This window comes from Microcaecilia unicolor, chromosome 2 (assembly GCF_901765095.1).
Source record: "Microcaecilia unicolor chromosome 2, aMicUni1.1, whole genome shotgun sequence".
NCBI lineage: Eukaryota > Metazoa > Chordata > Amphibia > Gymnophiona > Siphonopidae > Microcaecilia > Microcaecilia unicolor.
In genome coordinates this window covers 95,900,528-95,924,841 of record NC_044032.1, presented here as the reverse complement: position 1 = coordinate 95,924,841, position 24,314 = coordinate 95,900,528, and the positions used below count along the sequence as shown (strand labels likewise).

Here is a 24,314-nt window from a genome sequence, read left to right as displayed (position 1 = left end):
AAAGCCCCAGGGGAAGGCCATGTGGCAGAAGGAAGAAGAGCAGCGCTGGAGAACTCTTCTACTGGTAGGGCCTTGGGATCCCCACCAGCCAAGGTACCCAGTGCGGGTGGCAGCAGCGATCGGGGAGAGTAGGACGGCAGCTCCTGAGGGGGCCTGGTGGTGGCAACGATCCTTGGAGGGGGCCTAGTGGTGGTGGCAACGATCCTGGGGGGGGAGACCAAGCAGAAGTGACGATCCTGGGGGGGCCCGGTAATGGCAATGATCCTGGGGGGGCCAGCGGTGGCCTTGCCCCAGGCCCTGCTCAGTCTCTCGGTGGCCCTGTCAAGAGGCCACTAGACCACCAGGGCACCTTAAGGTAGGTTCGGGGAGGCACCCTGAGGTTCAGGCAGGGGGCAAGGGCAGGTGGATGGAGTCATGTGGGTATAGGGAGTGGAACTAAAAAAAGGTTGAGGAAGAACTGTAAGAAAAAAGTGGTCTGCAGCTTGTTTACTGGAACCCATGGGTTCCAATCCCCTACTCTGCTACCAGCTCATTGGTGCTTCCAACTGTGTCACTGGCTCTCTAGGTGTGACTCAGTATGAGTCCCTTTATCTTCCTATGCCTGGGCTCTGCCTCTGGCCCTGATGCAGTAATCCAAACTATTCTTTAGCGCAGTTCTCACATTTTATTTTACTCCCAGTGCAATAAGAAATTTTAGCAGGGGAACAGCAGTTGTACAATCACTGCAAAACACATGCAAATTGTGAATGAGAAATTGCTCCCAATGAACAAAACATGCACATTAAAATCGAGCATAGGGGTTTGTACTCTTCTTTTAGTGATGAATCTTTACATCAGGCTCAGGAGCAAAAGGGTGAAGTCTACTCAGGTCACTCAAGATTCCTGGCAGCCCAAGTGAGCCCCTGGACTAAACCCTACCCCTAATCTGATCCTAATTGGAGCCCCCAACCCCAGAATCTCTCACCCATCTCTAGAAGTAGGGAAGCAGGAGTAGTGCCACTCACTCCTGGCGCTGGCATCATCCAAAGTGACAGTGTCTGATCCCTAGTGGTGTGTCAGGGTATATCACAAGGGATCAGTCTGCCAAATAAAGCAGTGTTGTGGGATTTGGACCACAGTGGAGGCTCTCTGGTTGAAGGCATCCCTGAATTGAGGTGAGTTTCTCCTAGGGTTGCCAACTGGATCAAGATTCACCTGACAGGGCTGATCCACTCCTGAGTTTACCTCACTGAATGCAGGGATTTGTAGTTCTGATTTCCCTATTGTATTCCCTAAGAAAAGCAGGACTACAGGACCCTGCATGCGATGGGATAAACCCAGTTTAATTTTTGTCTACATATTTCTATTTTTAGTTTGTGGTTACTTATTCTATACTTCATGAGAGCCTACCTCTGTTCATGTGTGGAAAAGGCCAGGTATTCTGTTAGTCTCAAGTGTTCCCTGCTTCCTCTGACATTGCTTCCTGTTCTGGGGCAGGGAACTGGCGGAGCCGCCAGCCGCGCGACTTCTCCCTACACCCCTCCAAGAGGTAAGAGCAACGCACTTGGGGGGAGGTGATGCGGCAGGGAGGTGTCATGATTCATGGGGGGGGGGGGGGGTGCGCAGCTGCAATCTGCCCCAGGTGGCAGCTGACCTAGGAACACTATTGAAGGTAAAACTATCCTTCTTGTATCTGAGCAAAAATATTGCACACCTTCAAAAACAACTGAATGGATCAGCCGCAAAGATTAAGACTTTAAATTAGGCATGGACATTGTTTAAAAATACCATTATGAAAGCCCAGACCAGATGTATTCCACATATTAAAGGTGGAAAGAAGGGCAAACAACAGCCAGTGTGGTTAAAAGGTGAAGAGAAAGGGGTCTATTAGGGCCAAAACAGCATCCTGCAAAGAATGGAAAAAGGATCAGACTAAAGAAAATAAGGAGCAACATAAGCAGTGTCAAGCTAGATGCAAAGCACTTGATAAAGAAGGCTAAACCAATTCCTAATCCACAGAAAGACATTGCCTCCTATCCCATGACTTTTTCATTTTCTCAGGAGTCTCTCATGAGAAACTTTGTCAAAAGCTTTCAGGTACACTACATCAACCAGCTCACCTTTATCCACGTGTTTATTTACATCTTAAAAGAAATTAAGCAAATTGGCAAGGCATGATTTCCCTTGGCTGAACCCATGCTGACTCTGTCCCATTATGCCATGTTTGTCTACTTGTTCCATAATTTTATTTCTATAATAGTTTCTATAAAAGTTTCTCATGAGAGACTCCTGAGAAAATTAAAAAGTCATGGGATAGGAGGCAATCCACCTTATAATCGAAAGAGAAAAACGCCTAGATTTCGACCCAAATCGGGAGATAGACGTTTATCTCACAAAAACGAATAAATCAGTATAATCGAAAGCCGATTTTGGACGTTTTCAACTGCACTCCGTCGCGGATGCGGACAAAGTTGATGGGGGCGTGTCAGAGGTGTGGCGAAGGTGGAACTGGGGCGTGGTTATCGGCCGAGGAGAGATGTACGCGTTAGGGTGATAATCGAAAAAATAAAGGCGTTTTTAGCGAACATTTAGGACACTTTTGTTGGACCCTTTTTTCACACGAACAGGTCCAAAAAAAGTGTTCTAAATGACCAGATGACCATCGGAGGGAATCGGGGATGACCTCCCCTGACTCCCCCAGTGGTCACTAACCCCCTCCCACCACAAAAAGATGTTTCACAACTTTTTATTTTCACCATCAAATGTCATACCCACCTCCCTGGCAGCAGTATGCAGGTCACTGGAGGAGTTGTTAGGAGGTGCAGTGGACTTCAGGCAGGTGGACCCAGGCCCATCCCCCCCTACCTGTTACAATTGTGCTGCTTAATGCTTATTAGTCGTCCAACTCCCCCAAACCCACTGTACCCACATGTAGGTGCCCCCCTTCACCCCTTAGGGCTATAATAATGGTGTAGACTTGTGGGCAGTGGGTTTTGAGGGGGATTTGGGGGGCTCAACACACAAGGGAAGGGTGCTATGCACATGGGAGCTCTTTTACCTTTTTTTTGTTTTTGTAAAAGTGCCCCCTAGGGTGCCCGGCTGGTGTCCTGGCATGTGAGGGGGACCAGTGCACTACGAATCCTGGCCCCTCCCACAAACAAATGCCTTGGATTTATTCGTTTTTGAGCTGGGCACTTTCATTTTCCATTATCGCTGAAAAACAAAAACGCCCAGCTCACAAATTGTTGAATAAAACATGGACGTCTATTTTTTGCGAAAATACGGTTCGGTCCGCCCCTTCACGGACCCGTTCTTGGAGATAAACGCCCATGGAGATAGACGTTTTCGTTCAATTATGCCCCTCAATGTCATTCTGTGGATTAGGAATTGGTAATTGGACAGAAAATAGAGGGTAGGGTTAAATGACCATTGTTCTCAATGGAGGGAGGTGAATAGTGGAGTGCCATATGGAGCTGTGCTATTTAACATGTTTATAAATGATCTGGAAAACGGAACAACAAGTGAGGTGATTAAATTTGCAAATGATACAAAACTATTCAAAGTTGTCAAAACGCAAGCAAATTGTGAAATATTGCAGGAAGACCTTAGGAAACAGGAAGGCTGAGCATCCAAATGGCAGATGAAATTTAATGTGAATTGCTGCAAAGTGATGCATATCAGGAGGAATAATCCAAATCATAGTTACCTGATGCTAGGGTCCACCTTAGGCATCAGCAATCAAGAAAAAGATCTAGGTGTCATTGCAGACAGTACTTTGAAATCTTCTGCCAAGTGTGTAGCAGCAACCAAAACAGCAAACAGGCTAGAAATTATTAGGAAAGGAATGCAAAATAAGACCAAGAGCCCTATTTAAAAAGGCGCACTAGCGTTTTTATGTGCTAACTGTGTAGATGCCCATAATATTCCTATGGGCGTCTTTTTAGCATGCACTAAAAACACTAGCTCGCCTTTGTAAACAGGGCCCCAAGAATATTATAATGCTTCTGTATCGCTCAATGGTGCAACCTCACCTTGAGTATTGCATTCAACTCTGGTCGTCATATCTTAAAAAAAGATATAGTGGAATTAAAAAAGGTTCAAAGAAGAGTGACCAAAATGATAAAGGGGATGGAACTCCTCCCACATGAGGAAAGGCTAAAGAGGTTAGGGTTCTTCAGCTTAGAAAAGAGATGGCTGAGGGGGGGATATGATCGAGGTCTATAAAATCCTGAGTGGTGTAGAATGGGTAGAAGTGAATCGATTGTTCACTCTTTCAAAAAGTATAAAGACCAGGGGATACTTCATGAAACTACATGAAAATACTTTTAAAACAAACAGGAGAAAATATTTTTTCACTCTGGAACTCACTGCTGGAGGATGTGGTAACAGCAGTTACCGTATCTAAATTTTAAAAAGGTTTGGACAAGTTCCTGGAGGAAAAGTACATGGAGGGGAATAATCGAACAGAAACGCCTATCTCCATGGGCGTTTATATCCGAGAACGAGTCCGTGAAGGGGCGGACCGAACCGTATTTTGGGAAAAAATAGACGTCCATGTTTTATTCGACAATTTGTGAGCTGGGCGTTTTTGGTTTTCAGCAATAATGGAAAATGAAAGCGCCCAGCTTAAAAACGAATAAATCCAAGGCATTTGTTCGTGGGAGGGGCCAGGATTCGTAGTGCACTGGTCCCCCTCACATGCCAGGACACCAACCGGGCACCCTAGGGGGCACTTTTACAAAAACAAAAAAAATGGTAAAAGAGCTCCCAGGTGCTTAGCACCCTTCCCTTGTGTGTTGAGCCCCCCAAATCCCCCTCAAAACCCACTGCCCACAAGTCTACACCATTACTATAGCCCTAAGGGGTGAAGGGGGGCACCTACATGTGGGTACAGTGGGTTTGGGGGGGGTTGGACGACTAATAAGCATTAAGCAGCACAATTGTAACAGGTAGGGGGGATGGGCCTGGGTCCACCTGCCTGAAGTCCACTGCACCCCCTAACAACTCCTCCAGTGACCTGCATACTGCTGCCAGGGAGCTGGGTATGACATTTGAGGGTAAAAATAAAAAGTTGTGAAACATTTTTTGTGGTGGGAGGGGGTTAGTGACCACTGGGGGAGTCAGGGGAGGTCATCCCCAATTCCCTCCAGTGGTCATCTGGTCATTTAGGGCACTTTTTGGGGCCTTATTCGTGAAAAAACAGGGTCCAGGAAAAGTGTCCTAAATTCTAGCTAAAAACGCATACTTTTTTCCCATTATCGGTGAAATGCGCCCATCTTTGTTCGGCAGATAACCACGCCCCAGTTCCGCCTTCGCCACACCTCTGACACGCCCCCATCAACTTTGTCCGCATCCGCGACGGAGTGCAGTTGAAAACGTCCAAAAATCGGCTTTCGATTATACCGCTTTATTCGTTTTTGTGAGATAAACGTCCATCTCCCGATTTAGGTCGGAACTTGGGCGTTTTTCTCGTTCGATTATAAGCAGGATAGTCTGTTATTGAGATGGACATGGGGGAAGCCACTGCTTGCCCCAGGATTGGTAGCATGGAATGTTACTACTATTTGGGTTTCTGTCAGGTACTTGTGACCTGGATTGGCCACTGTTGGAAGCAGGATACTGGGCTAGATGGACCACTGGTCTGACCCAGTATGGCTATTCTTATGTTAACTGCTAGCGTGCAGGCCTCACCTTAAGAGATGCAAGATTTGGCATGTTATATCCTGTGCAATTGAGAGTTACAATATATAATCGTACAAAAGATTTTACAGATCCTGAAACTCTGGCAAATTATTTGGAAAGTATAATGCCCAGCCCAATCGACAATACATAGAGATATATAATACACATCTCAGTATTCCTTCACTTCTAATTCAGCAGCATTATCGATAATAAATAGTTAGTAGATGTCATAATAACTATATACTATAACTTGTGGTTATGTTATGTATCGGTCTGTTTCAAAGGTAATTATAAAATACAGAATTAGTATATAACTTTTCATATAATCCAAGTATGTTTGATGAATAAATGTTTATGATGTTATATAATACAGTTTGAATTGTGACTTTAAAATGTAATCTATATGATGCAAATTACTGCTTGTTTCAATTTGGAATATTTAAGTGTTATATTCCCTAAGAAGGAAAGGGAAAGGGAAACGGGACTTAATATACTGCCTTTCTGTGGTTTTTGCAACTATATTCAAAGCAGTTTACATAGTATATACAGGTACATAAGGATGCTCACTTCTACTATGTTGGTATATTTGGCTGTCCTATCACAGGGCTGTTCTCTGCGGTCTCGGTTTTCACTAAGCATAATGTAGTTATAGCTATACTTCAACTTATGACACTTCAATGTATCTTTCTCAATGTCACTTAAATGTATTTTGCTTAATGTGAAGGGCATACATAATCCCATTAAGAGAAGTAAACTAATATCCTATGTGTTCCAAGCCACCGCTGGCCCAGGTACACAGCATAAGGAGGCCCTTGACCAGAAACCACCAATGTTGATGGACCCACCTGGACAAATAATATTCTTCTGGTCAAGAAACTGTCCAGCAGCATCTCTCTCTTTACACTGCCATTTTGAATGTAGCACTAGGGGTCGGTCTGCCAAATACAAGTTTCTGCCACCTTCTTTGGAAATGCATTTCTGGCATCTAGCACCCTTTCCATGAAAAAATGTTTTCTAACTTTGGGCCCTTTTACTAAGCCATGGTAAAAAGTGGCCTGTTCTAGTTTTAGGCACATGAAATTGGCACGAGCTGGGCCACTTTATACCATGGCAGGAAAAAGGCCTTTTTAAAAATGGGGAAGTAAATGGCCATGCGCTAATATTAAAATTAGCGCATGGCTGTTTACTGCCTGAGCCCTTACTGCCACCTATTTAGTAGGCGGTTAAGAGCTCACATGCTAACCCTGCGGTAATCAGGCAGTGCGAGGGAAATTATTTTCTACCACAGGAAACTGCACGCACCAGCTTTAGAACTACTGCCGGGCTCCTGCACTACCCCGGCGGTATGGCTAATTTGGCCCCTATGCTCCTGATTCTACCTCCCTGCAGCTTCATTGTCATATTCCCTAGTTCCACAGATTCCTTTCCTTGGGAAAAGATTCATTTCTTGTGGATTAATGCCTTTTAGGTATTTAAGAATCTGTATCATATCTGCTCTGTCCCTCCTCTCCTCTAGGGTATACATAGTTCTTCAAGTTTGTTCTCTTATGTCTTCAAGAAAAGGCTTCACAGCCTCCAGAACCGAACACAGTGTCACAGAGAGGCCTCACCACTGACCTAACAGGGGCATTGTAACTTCTTATTCTCCTGATTATGCTTTTCTGTATGTAGACAAGCAACCTTCTAGCTTTTACTCCCACTTTTATCACAGTATTTTCCTTACCTTAGCATCAGAGTCAACCACTCCACATGTCTCCTGCATATCATCTATGCACATTAGCCTCTCACACTCTTTTGCATGGATCTCCTTTCAATTTCTGCACCCCAAATGCATCATTTTGTATTTCTTTGCTGTAAAGTTTAATTGGCGAGCTTTTGACTATGTTCTCTCAGGCTTCTGCAGCTGGCGTTATGATTGTTGCAGCTGTCCAGGTCTTGCCACATCGAACTAAATGAACCTGATATTTCAGCCATTCTGCTATCACCCATAAACTGAGTAACAATAGTAACATAGTAGATGACGACAGAGAAAGACCTGCACGGTCCATCCAGTCTGCCCAACAAGATAAACTCATATGTGCTACTTTTTGTGTATACCTTACCTTGATTTGTATCTGCCATTTTCAGGGCACAAACAGTAGAAGTCTGCCCAGCACTAGCCCCGCCTCCCAACCACCTGCCCCGCCTCCCACCACCAGCTCTGCCACCCAATCTTGGCTAAGCTTGAGAGGATCCCTTCCTTCTGAACAGGATTCCTTTATGTTTATCCCACACGTTTGAATTCCGTTACCGTTTTCATCTCCACCACCTCCTGCGGGAGGGCATTCCAAGTATCCACCACTCTCTCCGTGAAAAAATATTTCCTGACATTTTTCTTGAGTCTGCCCCCCTTCAATCTCATTTCATGTCCTCTAGTTCTACTGCCTTCCCATCTACAGAAAAGGTTCATTTGCGGATTAATACCTTTCAAATATTTGAACGTCTGTATCATATCACCCCTGTTTCTCCTTTCCTCCAGGGTATACATGTTCAGGTCAGCAAGTCTCTCCTCATACGTCTTGTAACGCAAATCCCATACCATTCTCATAGCTTTTCTTTGCACCGCTTCAATTCTTTTTACATCCTTAGAAAGATACGGCCTCAAAAACTGAACATAATACTCCAGGTGGGGCCTCACCAACAACTTATACAGGGGCATTAAACCTCTTTTCTTCTGCTGGTCACACCTCTCTATACAGCCTAACAACCTTCTAGCTACGGCCACCACCTTGTCACACTGTTTCATCGCCTTCAGATCCTCAGATACTATCACCCCAAGATCCCTCTCCCCGTCTGTACATATCAGACTCTCACCGCCTAACACATACGTCTCACCTGGATTTCTGCTCCCTAAGTGCATCACTTTGCATTTCTTCGCATTGAATTTTAATTGCCAAACCTTAGACCATTCTTCTAGCTTCTGCAGATCCTTTTTCATGTTTTCCACTTCCTCCCGGGTCTCCACTCTGTTACAAATCTTAGTATCATCCGCAAAAAGGCAAACTTTACCTTCTAACCCTTCGGCAATGTCACTCACAAATATATTGAACAGAATCGGCCCCAGCACTGATCTCTGAGGCACTCCACTACTCACCTTTCCCTCATCCGAGCGAATTCCATTAACCACCACCCTCTGGTGTCTGTTCGTCAACCAGTTCCTAATCCAGTTCACCACGTCGGGTCCTATCTTCAGCCTGTCAAGTTTATTCAAGAGCCTCCTGTGGGGAACTGTGTCAAAAGCTTTGCTGAAATCTAAGTAGATTACGTCTATAGCATGTCCCTGATTCAATTCTCCTGTCACCCAGTCAAAGAATTCAATGAGATTCGTTTGGCACGATTTACCTTTGGTAAAACCATGTTGTCTCAGATCTTGCAACTTATTGGCTTCCAGGAAATTCACTATCCTTTCCTTCAGCATCACTTCCATTACTAGGGGGATGGACATGGCAAGACCTAGACAGCCACAACAAGCATTCAAGTAATGTCCTAGTTTTTGTAGAAATCTTCTCACTTCTCATGTCTATTCCCTACAGAATGTATGCACTCCATTGCAAATTTCTGTGCTGTCAGCGAACTTTTCTTTCTAACACTTTAGCAATATTGCTCACATGGATTTTGAGTGGAATCAGTCCCACAACTGATTCCTGAGGTACTCCAGTATTCACCTTTCTCCCTTCTGAGTGGATTCCATTTACCACCACCCTCTGTTGTACGTCAGTCACCCAATTTCTAATCCACTATCTTAGGACACAACCCCTAGGCTGCTCAGTTTATTCATAAACCCCCTATAAAGAATAGCAGCAAAGGTCCTCTCTTCTTAGAGTGAGAGAAAAGGACCCACTGACACTTTTGTGCTGTTGTGTGCTGGACTTTTCTTCTTGTGGCAAGATGTGGGCAACACACTGCTGCATGGCTCTTCCTGTTGGCTAAATGTTCACAGCTTTCTCAGGCCACACATGAGCACATCCTGTGTTGTATACTTACGTCCTTCTTTGAAGTAGGCTTGTATTGAGTATGGCTGTCCCACCTCTGCTCCAAACAGAGGGTACACTGATATATTATAACATTTGAATGGTTCAAAGGCCCCTGTAGACAAATAGAGAGATTTGCTTTATGAATGCTGTATAGTATCAACATTTGTAAGATTTTCATTTTATCAAAATAATGCCTATCAGTTTGGAGGCATTAGAGTTATCTAGTAAGACTGAAAAATTTGTCACCTCTAATTATTCATCTGTGGAAAATCACAGTAGTCACTTTTTCAAAACACATTTGCTTAGACCCTGTATGTATCCTCCAAAACACCCTAAAATTTAAGCTTAATTAGCTTCCTTACTCTCTAAGATGAGCTCATAATTACACACATTATTATTAATAATTGGGCTGCTGAAATAGCACCAATATTATTCAATGTCCTGATAGCTCCACTTGGCAAGAAACTGGAAAAAATGAGTTTAAACCCATTCATATACACAGACAATGTCACTATCTACATACCTTTCAACAACAGCATTACAGAGATACTGAATAAGGCCAAAAAAAAGACTCGACCTCATGGAAAAATGTGCCACAACTGTCAAACTCAAGCTGAACCAAGACAAAACCAAATTTCTGGTTCTATCTAGCCAGCACAACCCCACCACTTACCAAAACATCATAATAGATCAATAATCTTATACAATCAAAACACAAATAAAAATACTAGGAATCATTCTTGACAAACATCTGACCCTTGAAGACCAAGTTGCTGCAATCACGTCAAAAAACTTCAAAACACTATGGAAACTGAGAAGAATCAGAGACTACTTCCCCAGACAGTCATTCCATCTTATAATACAGATGCTGATATTGTTCCAACTAGACTACTGTAATGCAGGACACATAGGCTGCAAAGAAAACCTACTACAATCATTGCAGACCATCTAAAAACACAGCAGTGAGACTGATATTCAAAAAGTCAAAATATGATAGAGCAACTCCACTACTCATTATGCTACACTGGCTCCCGATCAAGGCCAGACTATTTTTCAAAGCTAGTACAATCATCTTCAATATACTGTTTGGCATATCACCAGACTATATATTAGACATGATCAAACTATCACCAAGAAATGCAAACCCAGGAACCAGAGGTTACTTACTACTTCACCTGCCCAATTGCAAAAACACTATGCAAGTCCACCTACACGGTGGCATTTAGCTACCTGGGCTCAAAATGGTGGAACTCAATTCCCATAGTCATAAGAAGCCTCATGAGCTACCTCCAGTTCAGAAAAGACCTAAAGACCTACCTCTTCAGGAAATTCTAAGTAAAATATGCACTAATCATTCTGGAACAACAAAATACAAGACAACCTCTAACTGTAACACATCCTTTCATTTAAGAAAATAACTAAGACATACCTTTTTCAAGAAACCCAATGAGTATTCCATATGCATTAATAGTTATCTTGCCAACCACTGTAAAACACAGCATCATACAACCTTGTAAATGCAATTGAATCAATGTAATCTCTAACAACTGTTAGATGTAAGCCACATGGAACCGAAACTCATTATTGGATAATTGTGGGATGAAAGTATGAATAAATTTAAAAAAACAAAAAATAAAATAAATGAGGCTCATATCTGAGGCAAAGGGCTGTTTGCGTTCCATCTGATCTGAAGAGCAGCCCCTGCTTTGTCTGACTGATTCATTTGGGGAGCCTCCTGCCACCTGCTGGACATCTGTGCCATCTACCTTCAGGTTGTATAGTTGTCTTGTAATTGCTGATTATGCTATTGGGCTAGGATGTGGCTCTATTAGAAGTCTACCGTAGGGTCTGATGTGTGTTTGCTCCAAGCTATTTTCATGATAAGACCACCTTTGTCATTATGCTTGTCATTTCATTTTGTTTTTGATACTATGTAAATAAATAAGCAATTTTTCTATGTGCCAGTTTTGTTTACATATGGCCATTTTTGGAAATTCAGATCTATAGCTAGAGGGAACGTGATTATTTTCCAGATACTACACACGTCTATACCAAACTGTGCCTGTCTCACATTTTTCATAATTCATACTAAAGTCACATTCCCTAATTAGACCCAAAAACAGTGTAATTTGTGTATGCCCCACAAAATGCACTACCACAGGGAGTGCTCAGGCACCTGGCGGTAGTTCATGCATCTGTACATGCTTCCCTGGCACTAAAAAATTATTTTTAGCTCCGGGGCATATTTGGGGGGGGGGGCGGATTGTTGACGTGCCCAGCGCTAATTCATTAGCACAACTACATTGCCACACGCCAACCAATTAGTGCATGGCTAGCACATGAACCCTTTGCGCCTACTAAATAGGTGTTGGTAAGGGCTCATGTGCTAATGGCTACATGCTAATTGGGAAAATGTGGCCATTTTACAGCCACACTAACAGTGGGCTCAGTGAATGGGGAAACCCACACACTAATCATAGCGCATGGCCCCTTTTAGCACAGCTTAGTAAAAGGACCCCTATGGTTGTAGCTAATCAACCATTTATGTTATTTTTCTATAGTCAAATCTCTGGTTTTTAAGTCTGCCTTTCTCTGGTTTCTTCTTTGCTTTTATTGTACATTTTAACTTTTACATTTATTTACTTTTATACTTATCGGCTTCATTGCTATACTGAATATGTAGCACTGTTTCCTGTTAGGTCTGTACTGAATATTCATATTTGATTCAATTCAGCCCCAAATAGTGCTCCAAATACATAATTCATATTTGGCCGAATAGTGATTTAAACTCAAATATTCATATTCAGACGAATAGTAAAATATGCTATTTGGTATAGCTCTATTTCCTATATGTTGCTGGAACCCACTAAAGATTATGCATTAGAATCAATGCACAATAAATATTTTTGAAGTAAAATAAATTAAATGTTGACTAAGGGTAGGATGGCCTCAGACCTTCAGCTGGAAACTAAAAGCAGAGTCTCAAACTACAAGTGGGCTGGCGGATAGGGCTCCATGGGTCAAAATTAGAGGCCTCTTTCAGGAATTTTCAGATGAAGCCACGGGGAATTTGACCAATAGGTATTATTGAACAGGAACTACTAGCTCTGGTTCCGGAGTGTTTCCAGCCTCATTCAGGTTAGGCAAAGTGTAAGAGTGGTCTAAGGTGTTGCACATAGTTTCCTTTTGTGCATTACATGGTGATACTGGACATCCTGACCAGATTTTCAGTGTTAACATTCAACAAAGAAAATAGGAAGGATACTCTTACCTGTGGGAGCAGTCCAGTTTGTGGAATATGATACATGCTGCCATGAAACATTAGTGTCCGAGACCACACACCACTCAACTACATATCTGAAGACTGCAGGATTTAAGGACATCCATGTCACAACCATCTGTTCCTTTAAATTAACTGCCTGTACTCCATAAACAAAATCCTGCACTGTAAAAAGATATACACACATAATTAGAAATTGTATGCACATATTTCTTCCACCAGAAGTTTATGCTACAATAATAGGATACAACAAAAGAAAGTTCTGTTGGGACTCTGAGCCAAATGGGCCTCCTTAACTAATGGGATCCTTAGGAAACATAGCTGGAATATAAAGGTTACAACTGATTCTAGGACCAGTGCCTCACAAACATTTAAAGGCCAAACAGAGCTCTGCAGACAAAGGGAGCCAGTGAAAAGCTTTCCCAACTGGTCCAGTATGATCTAAGTCAACACCAACAAAGAAAACGCCGCTGCATTTTGTACTACTTGAAAGTGTTAAATTGTTTTGGTCTGATATCCACCATAAAAAAGCATCGCAGTAATATAAACAGTGTGAATAAAGGTCAATGAGTGTGGAATACCAAAAAAAGGCAGATTTTCCAAAAGTGGTATATCAGCACACGATGGCCCGTATTGATCATTCTAATACAGTAGTTTATACAGTGGTCTCCCAGGACAAGCCCCGAGGCTCCTGTAAGTGATACAATACTGAAGCCAAGATACTAACAGAAGCTGGATACAGGAACACATTACTCCTGGTTTAAAATCCCTACATTGGTTGCCTGCTGTTTGTAGAATGTATTTTAAGATACTGGTTTTAGTTTTTAAGGCTTTATGAGGAAGAACAGCCTAGCTATTGTAACCTACTCTGTTTCAGATGAAGTTAGACCTTGAGGAAAAAGGTGTTCCTAGTTGTGGCCAATTCAGGAGCCCAACTCTGACCCCAAGCAGAGCTGTACAAATCTCTAACCCTGTCCACAGAATCATGGATTAAGTGGAGGAAATAAAGCTGCATTTCAGGATTTTTTGCTTAAGGACCAGCCACATGTAAGAATGGTAACAATTAGATTTGGAAATTCAGATGTGATTGTGCAAAACACATTTTAATTCTGAACAGCAGTAGTTTTCCCAAACTTTGTAGCAATTTCTAAGTAATTCAGCTGAATTATTCCAAATATTGAGCCAACTTGTGTTTAACTTTCAGATTAATAGCGCCAACCATGCAACAGGAAATTATTTCAGCAACTATCACCAAAGAAGTAAAATCAGATAAGTACTTGTATGCCTTTTGTTTCTTTCTTCTTAACGCCCGTGTTTCTTTCCTTGCACCTCCTTTCCCCAAAGAATTGATTCCTTGTGTTATTCTTGTTTTGTAGGTACCTCAGATTTGGGAGAAATTCTGGATACTCAGGTAAGTGTTTAATCCCAAACTTACAGGCAGATGCTCAAAAGTTACAGTTAAATACTACGAATATTTATTGCTGCGGTGGAACTTACCAATTTCAAAACAGTGACCGATGTTCAAAGGAAATTGCATACAAATGAGATTCACAGAAATTCTGCAAGTGACTCAGTAGGGAAAGTGTCTAGCATATGCGCAGAACAGTTTCTCAATAAGCGTCGATGTTCTGCGCATGCCTGGGAAAAAAGGCGTGTCCAATGACATCACATTCAGAGTTTCCTTTTTCTTTGTTCCATGACAAGTTTTTAACACTACTAGATCCTCATGATATATCTCCTGATCTGTTTTCTTTTGTAGCTGACTTTGATACACTTGATCTTGACACTATGACTTCCAATTTTTCCTCAGTATCGTCATCTGTATTGGATAAAGTGGCCCCCCATGAAGTCAGCTGTTACTTACTTCTCTCAATCTCAGCCTTGGTATCATAGCGGCCTGCAACTGCTCAAGAGACAACTTTGTAGTTCTGAATGTAGATAGAGAAAGACAAAGGCTACTAGGGATCTTCACTGCTTTCATGTCAGGCTCAAAGACTATAACTTTCACCTAAAGCAGATTAACGATCACATTAAGAAGGTGCCAGATCTTTCTAAAAGAGCTTTTTGCTATTTTTCATCAATTGACTTCCTCTTCTATGAACAGTGTGTCAACCTCAGACAGCTGTCCCAGTCCATCAGCTGAAGTACTCTCACAATATTTCTTCACCAAAGTTCAAAATCTTTTAAAGTCTTTTTCAGTCTCAGATAGCCCTTAGGCTCACTTCCAGAAACCCCTGCTTCCCTATCTCCTCAGAAACTAGTCCTGGACTCAGTTCCTTCTTTTGGATCTTCTTCTTGGTCCTATTTCCAGTGCAGACTGTCCACTCTTTGTCCAAGACAATTTCGAAAATGTGCCGAACCTTTTGTTCCCTTGATCCATTATCACCCTTCCTGGTTTGCTGTTCCAGAAATGAAACTTCTTGCCAAGATTCTTATGATAATCAACATTAGCCTTTCTACTGGTCAAGTACCATCCTCTTGGAAATTAGTGTTTGTACATCCAGTTCTTAAGAAGCCATCCCTTAACCCCCCTGGTCCCTGCCCACTACCATCCAGTATCTAACCTTAGTTTAATTTCAAAGGCACTTAAAAAAAACTATTTTCACTCAGTTGGTGTCTTTTGTTTACCAGACCTTTGCACTTCCACCCTCAGTAGTCAGGATTTAGGCCCCATTTTAGTACCAAGACAGTTCTTACAGCTGTATTAAATAAAATCTGTTCTCACTGGGATAAACACATGACTTCTTGCAATTTCACTTGATCTTTCTGCTGATTTCAATCTAGTTAATCACAGTCTACTGCTCTCTCATCTATCATCTCTGTGTATCTCGGGATCTGTGCTGTCATCATTCTCCTCCTTTCTCTCTAACCATTCCTTCCAGGTTGCATACACATCATCTGTTGCTTCTCCTCACCCCTTTTCTTGTGGAGTACCCAAGGATCAGGTCTTTCCCCATTTCTCTTTGTTTCTTAGTTCCCTCGGATCTTTGATTCAATCCACTGATATATCCTTCCATCTCTATGCAGATGACATCCTACTACTTTTTCCTACATACCCATATAACCCTGATCTCACCTGCCTTCAAGACTGCCTGTCCCAAATTTCAATTTGGTTAAATGATCACAAAATAATTTTAGCTGTTTAAGCCGGGATTTAATTTAGTAAACTTTGTGGCCTTTCTAGCTACATGAAAAAAAAAGATTAATTAAATACCCTAACTACTGAAGCCTATTCTGAATACTGGCCCTACATGCTGGTTTAGTCCAGGTGCGACTGTTCCTGACTCTACTCAATCTCTTTGGCTTACATACTCATCCTGTTGATTCATTCTGCTAGCTAAGCGTTATCCTAGATTCTAATCTTTCTTTCTCACCACAAATCTCTAGTTTATATAAATCTTGCATTTTTTTGTTCTGCATCAACTCCGTTATGTCCATAGTTGTTTTGATCAATTCACATTTCATTCTCTGGTTCTGTCACTTCTTACAACCAGATTGGAATATTGTAATAGCTCATATTTAGGTTGCTCATGCCTGAATCTGAAAAAAATTCAATCTGTCCAGAATATAGCCGTTAATCTTATTTGTCACGCATGCAAGTTTGACCATGTTTTCCCCCTGTTGCAAAAATTCCATTGACTTCCCATCAAACAGCGCGTTATCTTTAAGTTGCTCACTCTCAAAGCTCATAGAACTGGTCTCCTAGATTACATTGCCTTTTTTTTTTACCATACATTACTCCTCTGTTTGCCTACTTCGCTCTAGAAATGATCACAGATTGGTTCTCCCTAACCCTAAGTGCAATTAGAATTCACTTGTCACCACGCTTTCTTTTTTGCTGCTTTTTCTGTAATTTTTATGTATTTTATTATTTATTAGGCTTTATTTACTGCCTTTTTGAAGGAATTCACTCAAAATGATATACAGTAAGAATAGATCAAACATGAGCAATAGGCAATTACAGCAGTAAAAAATCTCTTCCTCTGTCTCTCTGGGCTGAATCTTCTTTTAAGAATTTTAAAATAAGCCTTAAAACCTTGGCTTTTTAAACAGGCTTTCTTATTAGAATGATCAGTTTGTTTCCAGGAGTTTATGTAGTTAGTTTGTCACTTTTACCTACCCTGTGTGTTTCTTGACATTTCCCTCACTTCCTTTCTCTTGCAGTCTTTCTCTGTTGTGCATCATTTGGTAATTATTACTCTCTTTCCATTGAAGTTTGTAGTTTTTTTTTCTCAATTGTTTACCCATTGTTTTATTGTATGTAAACCACCCAGTTCTGTGAGTCAGCTTGGGTGATATAACAAGTTTTAATGAACTATAAACTATTATGTGTGGGACACATGCACCTAATACATGCACATGGCATATTTCACACACACGTGCAGATACTATTATAAAATGCAAGCAGACTGCTCCACCGAGAAGTCACCCTCATGCAATGATAGCTCCATACCTGCTTGAAAATTCTGCTCATTAAAGGTAAGTGCTCCTTTCTGTGCAGTGCACAGAAATGTCTGTGCATCACAGAAACATCTGTGCATCACATAGAATGCTAATTTTTTAAAAACTTTATTTATTAATTTTAAAACAACATAGTATTTATGAAAACATACAGCAACATATAATATGGAATAGAATAAAATAAAAAAAAAAAGTCAGTGGGCTGATATGAGTAAAACAGAACAGTATATGCAACATACTTTAGAGAATTAATTCCTTTTCACAAGATACATAGTCGTCTAGCAGCGACCATGCTTTGTGGAAAGATGAGAAGTGACCCAATCTCATGGCAGCCAGTTCCTCATATCGCCTATAGGAATGCTCATTTTTAATAATAGTGAGCTCGTTATAATACATTTGCACAGGATTATCGGTAGCTGCTAAAGCAAATGGTAAAAGCAAAGCAGAAACCCTTTGTGCATTAGACGCTGAATAAGGTGCCCACTAGACTAGCTACAACTAATGTACATCAAACATTGCAAGCATGTTTAGTATCAGGGTGTTAGTGTACTACCCCCCCCCCCCCCCACACACACACACACACACACATACACACCTTTCAGTGTCCAAGCAAGAGTGCCTACATGTTCACTTAGCTCTGCAGCATCGTCTTCTTTCTTGGCTGGACTTTTGTCTTGCTTGAACAGTGGGGCCCTGCAGTGTCTGCAGCGAGTTGAGCGATGCATTATCCTCTCAGCTGATCTCAATAAAATAAAACCCTAACTACCTCAAGTCTCAGGTTTAGCTGTTTAAGCTGGGACTTAATTTAGTAAACTCTGTGGTTCTTCTAGCTACATGAAAAAAAAGGAATTCACTCAAAATGATATACAGTAAGAATAGATCAAACATGAGCAATAGGCAATTACAGCAGTAAAAAATCTCTTCCTCTGTCTCTCTGGGCTGAATCTTCTTTTAAGAATTTTAAAATAAGCCTTAAAACCTTGGCTTTTTAAACAGGCTTTCTTATTAGAATGATCAGTTTGTTTCCAGGAGTTTATGTAGTTAGTTTGTCACTTTTACCTACCCTGTGTGTTTCTTGACCTTTCCCTCACTTCCTTTCTCTTGCAGTCTTTCTCTGTCCTCCTGAGCCTCACTCTCCCCCAGCTGCCACAGGTCCAGTGGGGTAGTGGTGGGGGGTGTGACCAACCCAATCCCCTCCCTAGTACCTTCAAAGTTGGAGGAGGAAGGACTAGCACTCCCTCTCCCTCAGCGGGCACCACCTCAAAATGGCAGCACCCTGCCCTTCCTGGTGCATCCTGGGATGCATAGGTCTGGGCTTAGCTTCCATATATATGGGAGAAAACATCCCTTAGATGGAAGTTAAGTCCCGCCCAGTGCATTCCAGAATGCACCAGGCAGGGCACTGCCATCTTGAGGTGGTGCCTGCTAAGGGGGGAGGGAGTGCTAGTCCCTCCTCCAACTTTGAAGGTACTGGGGAGGGGGTTGGTTTGGGGGAACCTTCCACCACTAGCCTACCAGGGCAAGCTGGGTCCCACTGGACCTGTGGTGGCAACCAGGGGTGGGGGAGTGAGGGGCAGGAAGACAGGGCTCCCACTGGACTACCAGGATGTTTTTTATATTTGTGTGCAGGAGTCTGGGGGTTCTGGGCTGAGCAGGGGGAGGGGGAGGAGGAAGAGGGAGAGGGAGACTTAACCCTAATGCCAGGTCAGAGCTGGCATAGGGTTAAGGTGGTAGGAGCGCGAAATCATCAGAGCGCAGTTCTCGGAGCATGAGGGGAGAATACCAATGAGCTCATTTAAATGTCATTTAAATGAGCTCTGCAGTATTTCCTTGCATGCTGATTGTTTGCCGCTGCAGTCAGCTTTTAAAGAACTATGGAGCGCAGTAAATATCAATGGAAATATAAGAAACGAGCATGCTGCTCTGAATCTGGTAAAAAGCAGTGCTCTGAGTAAAATTAAAGCAGCATCCACTTCCATTAAAAGGTGTGCTTTTGATATTGACTGCGCTCGCAGTCCTTTAAAAGCTGGTTGACAGGACCCCTGATGAAGGCATTCTTGCCAAAACACGGCCTGTGTTGGGATTTGATTGTCAAGCACATCCTGTATATTATATTTCAGACTGTATTATAAACACACCTTTTGGTTGTCAAGAATAAACTTTACCTTTTGGCCATCCTGGGACCTTGCTTTGGTATCTTCCACTCTTTGTTTGAAATATCTCATCTAGGCTAGGCAGTGGGAGATAAATATATTGCTTGGGATGAAACTAGTTGTTACTCACTAGGAAATACAATGCCAGTTCTATGCACAGCCTTTGTTATTATAGTTGTTGCTGAAATCTACTGTCTAGCCTATATGAACTGTGACTGCAGTGCTATTCACGACAGCCTATATACAAAAGATAACGGCCCTACAGAGCAGAATGTAGAGCACTGCTCTGGTGAGTCCTTAGCAGAATGAGTAATCCTTGGTATACACATACAGGGTAAGAGATGCATTGTGAGCTTTTGTAAAAATTCATGCTTGCCTAGATTTTATTACAGTGAGATCCATCACTACCTCAAAAATAATCATTCATCTGTATCATATGTGAGCCTGTGAATTAAACCTAAACCCAAGTTCTTTGTTTATTTTCAGTCCCCAAATCCCATCACAGTACTCCAGGGGTTGAAGAGCCATCTCTTCGCACATCCCAGTTGATCTCTTTGCTGGTTTTGGAATTACCTGTTGCTCTCAGAGGATGTACAGTGTGAAAATAAAATTACCCAAGGAGGAGAAACTTAGGTTTCCAGAAGTAAAAATTATTTTGTATCAAGGTCAACAGAATTTCTCCTCACCATTATAACATACCAAGTCCCATGACTAGAAGAATAAATCTATACTGTACAGTGAAGAAAAATGTCTTTATAACAAGGGGGGGGGGGGGATTCTCTAGCGTGTATTTAATTTCAAACTGGATCTTGCTTTCAGGCTGCAACCTGAATAATTACTTTGATTTTGTCTTACCATGGAGTCGATATATTAGTGCAGATGACAAGTCATTTGTTTCAGAACAGAAGAAGGACATTAGCAAAGATGAACACACATTTCCAATTGGCTGTATCATCCCGATAGGTGCAAACGCTAGCCTGAAAACTCACTCTTCCTTGCTGGAGGTACTGAAAATATTCTGGTGAGGCTAGGTCAAAAGCAACAGACTATGACTGGCAGGCAACCACTATGTAACTGTACTCCCTCTTACCACACAATGAATATTAATACAGATATAACTGGAATTGCGTATGAAGACACTTTTACATTTTCTAAGGGCCTCTTTTACTAAGCCACACTAGCGATTCCCAGCATGGCAAATGAGAAGACACCCATTCAGTTCCTATGGACTTCTTCTCATTTGCTGCATGGGAATTGCTAGCACAGCTTAATAAAAGAAGCCCTAAGGCTATTGTAATCACTTCTATTTTGTAATTAAGTGAAACCTGACCATCAGCTAAAGCAAAAGAAATATATGACCCACTGAGCGAAAAGGTACCAAAAGTTGGGTGTACGTGACTTATCTATACCACATGATAGAGAGATATCAACTGTATAATCTGGTAAAATTTCACCCTCAGGTATGGACTAATTACGTCTTCAAAGAATGAGAAATGTTTATCAATAAAACTTTTTTCAGAAAACCGCATTTGAAAAATAGCAAAAATAGACTGTAAACCATGAAAAACATCAAAGTTGTGAATAAAATTGCATAGTCCCTTTCTCCTGACCCCAAAAATGAAAGCTACCCAAATTTACCCCTGCAAACTTTTATAGTCATTTTCTCTGTTGTTTATAATCCCACTTTTGGCACCTTTTTGCTCAGTGGGTTACATATAAAAGTTTGGCAAATCGTATAACTTGTTTAACCAGGGCTTTTTTGAAGGGGTACTTGGGGGTACTGAGTACCGGCACCTTTTCTGTTGTCTGCTAAAATTGACCCATGGTCCCCAAGTTTTAATGAAAGAGCTCAGGCTCTACACATCAATTCTGCCTTGTCATAGATTCTGTGACTGGTTGCAGGGGGCCTGGCTATTGTGGGGTGGGTCCCTCAGTGATCACCCCACCCCTGAAGGGTGGCCTGATACTTTTCACTAGAAAAAACGCACTGTTTAACTGTAAAAACTTACATTTTTCATCTACCGCTGGAATCCTCAAAGTAGCTTCAGGAGAATGCCCAGCAGAGTTATAAGCAATGACCGAAAAGATGTATGCATCCCCAGTGAGGTTCAACACAACCTCCCTATTAGTGGTGTTATAAGTCCTTGTCAGGGAAGCATTAGCTTCCAGAAAATATCCAATTCTGTAGCCCAGGATTATCCCAGAAGGCGGAACTTCAACAAATTCCTGTTTATTAAGACAATGCGCAAAGAGTGAATTATAATGAAACATACTGGCTGCACATAATTCCTGAAAAGAAAAGAAGAAAATAAAAAAATTGTCTCTCTTGATACTAAAATTGAAGGCAGTACAGTCCTCCTGAACCATTCCCTCAGATTTACTCATGTGCATTTGAAATCCTTTCACAAACATATGTCAGGCTCCTAGTATGAAGGTTGTGCTATTATAGTGCCACCTACAGTTTACTCTGTGGAACTTGCACAGTAGTTAGGGCACACAGCTGAGAACAAATCCCAATATGATTTTCCTATTTACTAACTGGCCAATATTCAGCACTATTTAACAAGCCAGGAACAGTTATCTCCTCTTATGATTTGCGGTTAGCACATACCCCCGGATTCTATATAGCGCGCTCAGTATTCCATGCCAAAATCCAAGCGTATTCTAAAAGAATACATGAACTTAATTGGCTCAACAAGCCAATCAGCATTGATAACAATGCTCAACAAGCAATTAAGAGCACTAATTGGCAATAATTAAAATTCATGCGCATAACTCATTAAGCATATTCTGTTACTCAGTGCGCTTAAATTGTAACGCACACAACCAAAAAGGGGCACGGCTATGGGCGGGTAAATGGGCGTGTCATGGGCATTCCAAAAAACTACACGCATGGTGTTAGAATATACCTGCTCTATGCATAATTTAGGCGCTAGCATTTACACCAGGATTTACTTGGCATAAAAGGCCACGAATACATTTGGTCAAGTGGAGAGGCTATATACCATGCGGAAATTTAAGCCTATTCTATAAAACTTAAGCATACTTTAGAGAATACGCCTAGGTGTAATTTTATTCCATGCCAAATTTTCAGGTGCCATATTTTGAATCTCCCCCTTAGTGGTTTACTGGCTATATCGCCCAATATAGTCAGCTATCCACAAATATTCAAGCGCTGGTTGGCTAAGTTTAATGGCCAAATCGGACTGCCTAAAAGCAGTTCTATTTTTGGCCGCTATAAACTTAACCGGCCAACGCTGAATATTCACTTAGCCGGTTAAGTTTGAGCTGACCAAAAAAAACCCGGATATTCAATGCTGGTCACCAGAAATGGCCTGGCACTGAATATCCTGAGTCAGCACGATTGTGGCACTTACAGTCTGACTATCAGACTCTAAGTTCTTTGGGGCATGAATTTGTGGTCATGTACATAAAACAGCATACATTTATTTATTTATTTTTATACACACAGCTTGATATACCACAAGTTTATTTATTTATTTATTTAGTTAATTAGTTTTTGCTCACACCTTTTTCAATATTAGCTCAAGGTGAGTTACATTCAGGTACACTGGATATTTCTCTGTCCCAGGAGGGCTCACAATCTAAGTTTGTACCTGAAGCAATGGAGGGTTAAGTGGCTTGCCCAAAATCACAAGGAGCAGTAGCGGGAGTTGAACGGCCACCACTGAATTGCAAGACCAGTGCTCTAACCACTAGGCCACTCCGTTTGCCAGTAATGACGTATATGCGGTTAACAAATTTAGGGCGTCTTTTACCAAGCTGCAGTAAAAGGGGCCCTGCCCTGGTGTTGGTAGATCAATTTGCCATACCCCGAGGTCCCTTTTATCACAGTGGGTAAAAGGCAGAAAAAAGGAAATGGCTGTTCGATAAGTACACACTTGCCGCATGGCCATTTCCTGAGGGAGCCCTTACCACCTCCTATTTAGGAGGCGGCAAGGGCTCCTGCTCTAACCCAGTGGTAACCGGGCTGCACGCGGCGCTGCCTGATTACCACCAGGTAAGCCCTTAGCACTAAAAAGATAATTTCCCATCACACCGGAAGTGGCATGCGGTGGTTGCGGCACTACCACCAGCTCCTGCAGTATGCCGGCAGCAGTGCCAAATTGTAATGCACCAACGCCAAGGTAGCTCTACTGTGGTGTTGTAAAAGGACTCCATAATAATAATAATTAAAAAATAAAAACAGACAGAGCATAGAAAAGATGAATGCTGAGGTAAAGAGTGGTTATGAAGCAGTGTGACCAGTGATTTGAATGCTTTAACAGAGGTTTGGGTCAGGAGATGAGGAGGGAGGTTATGCCATAGTCTGGGCCCAAGATAACTAAAGGCAGTTTCTCTGGAGATATTCAAATGAAGACAAGCAGGGAGGGGAGAGTCAGTAGATTGCTGTTAGAGGAGCAAAGAGAATGGGAAGGACTGTATGGGATAAGAAGACTGTTGATGTAGGAGGAGGATGAAGGTAGGCGTCCTGTGAAAACAAAAAGGATCTTAAACTTAAAGCAAGCAGAAACATAGAGCTAGTGTTCAGTGTGGAGACGAGCTATAACATGATCAAAACGATGTACACGGGCTGCGTGTCGATTAAACTTTTTTAGCTTGATTAAAGGTATGTTATTTATTTTTTCCTTGTGACCCTGAAAAATTACAAATGAAAAAATCTAAAACAGCATGCAGAACAAACTTACAATTTTCACAGCCTACTTCAGAAAAGCAAGCCTGCCT

The 24,314-nt window shown here is 41.9% G+C and overlaps 1 protein-coding gene across 4 annotated transcripts in view; it reads right to left on the bottom strand.

Annotated features, from left to right (window-relative positions):
• IL31RA (interleukin 31 receptor A) overlaps positions 1-24,314 on the bottom strand; it is a 148,514-nt gene that overhangs the window by 26,663 nt on the left and 97,537 nt on the right. For all 4 annotated transcript variants that reach the window (XM_030193140.1, XM_030193143.1, XM_030193141.1 and 1 more), the window contains 3 exons: positions 21,578-21,794; positions 12,946-13,119; positions 9,685-9,786 (listed from right to left, as the gene is read on the bottom strand). In XM_030193140.1, the coding sequence (XP_030049000.1) occupies positions 9,685-9,786; positions 12,946-13,119; positions 21,578-21,794 (493 nt within the window). The remainder of the gene's footprint in view (positions 1-9,684; positions 9,787-12,945; positions 13,120-21,577; positions 21,795-24,314) is intronic.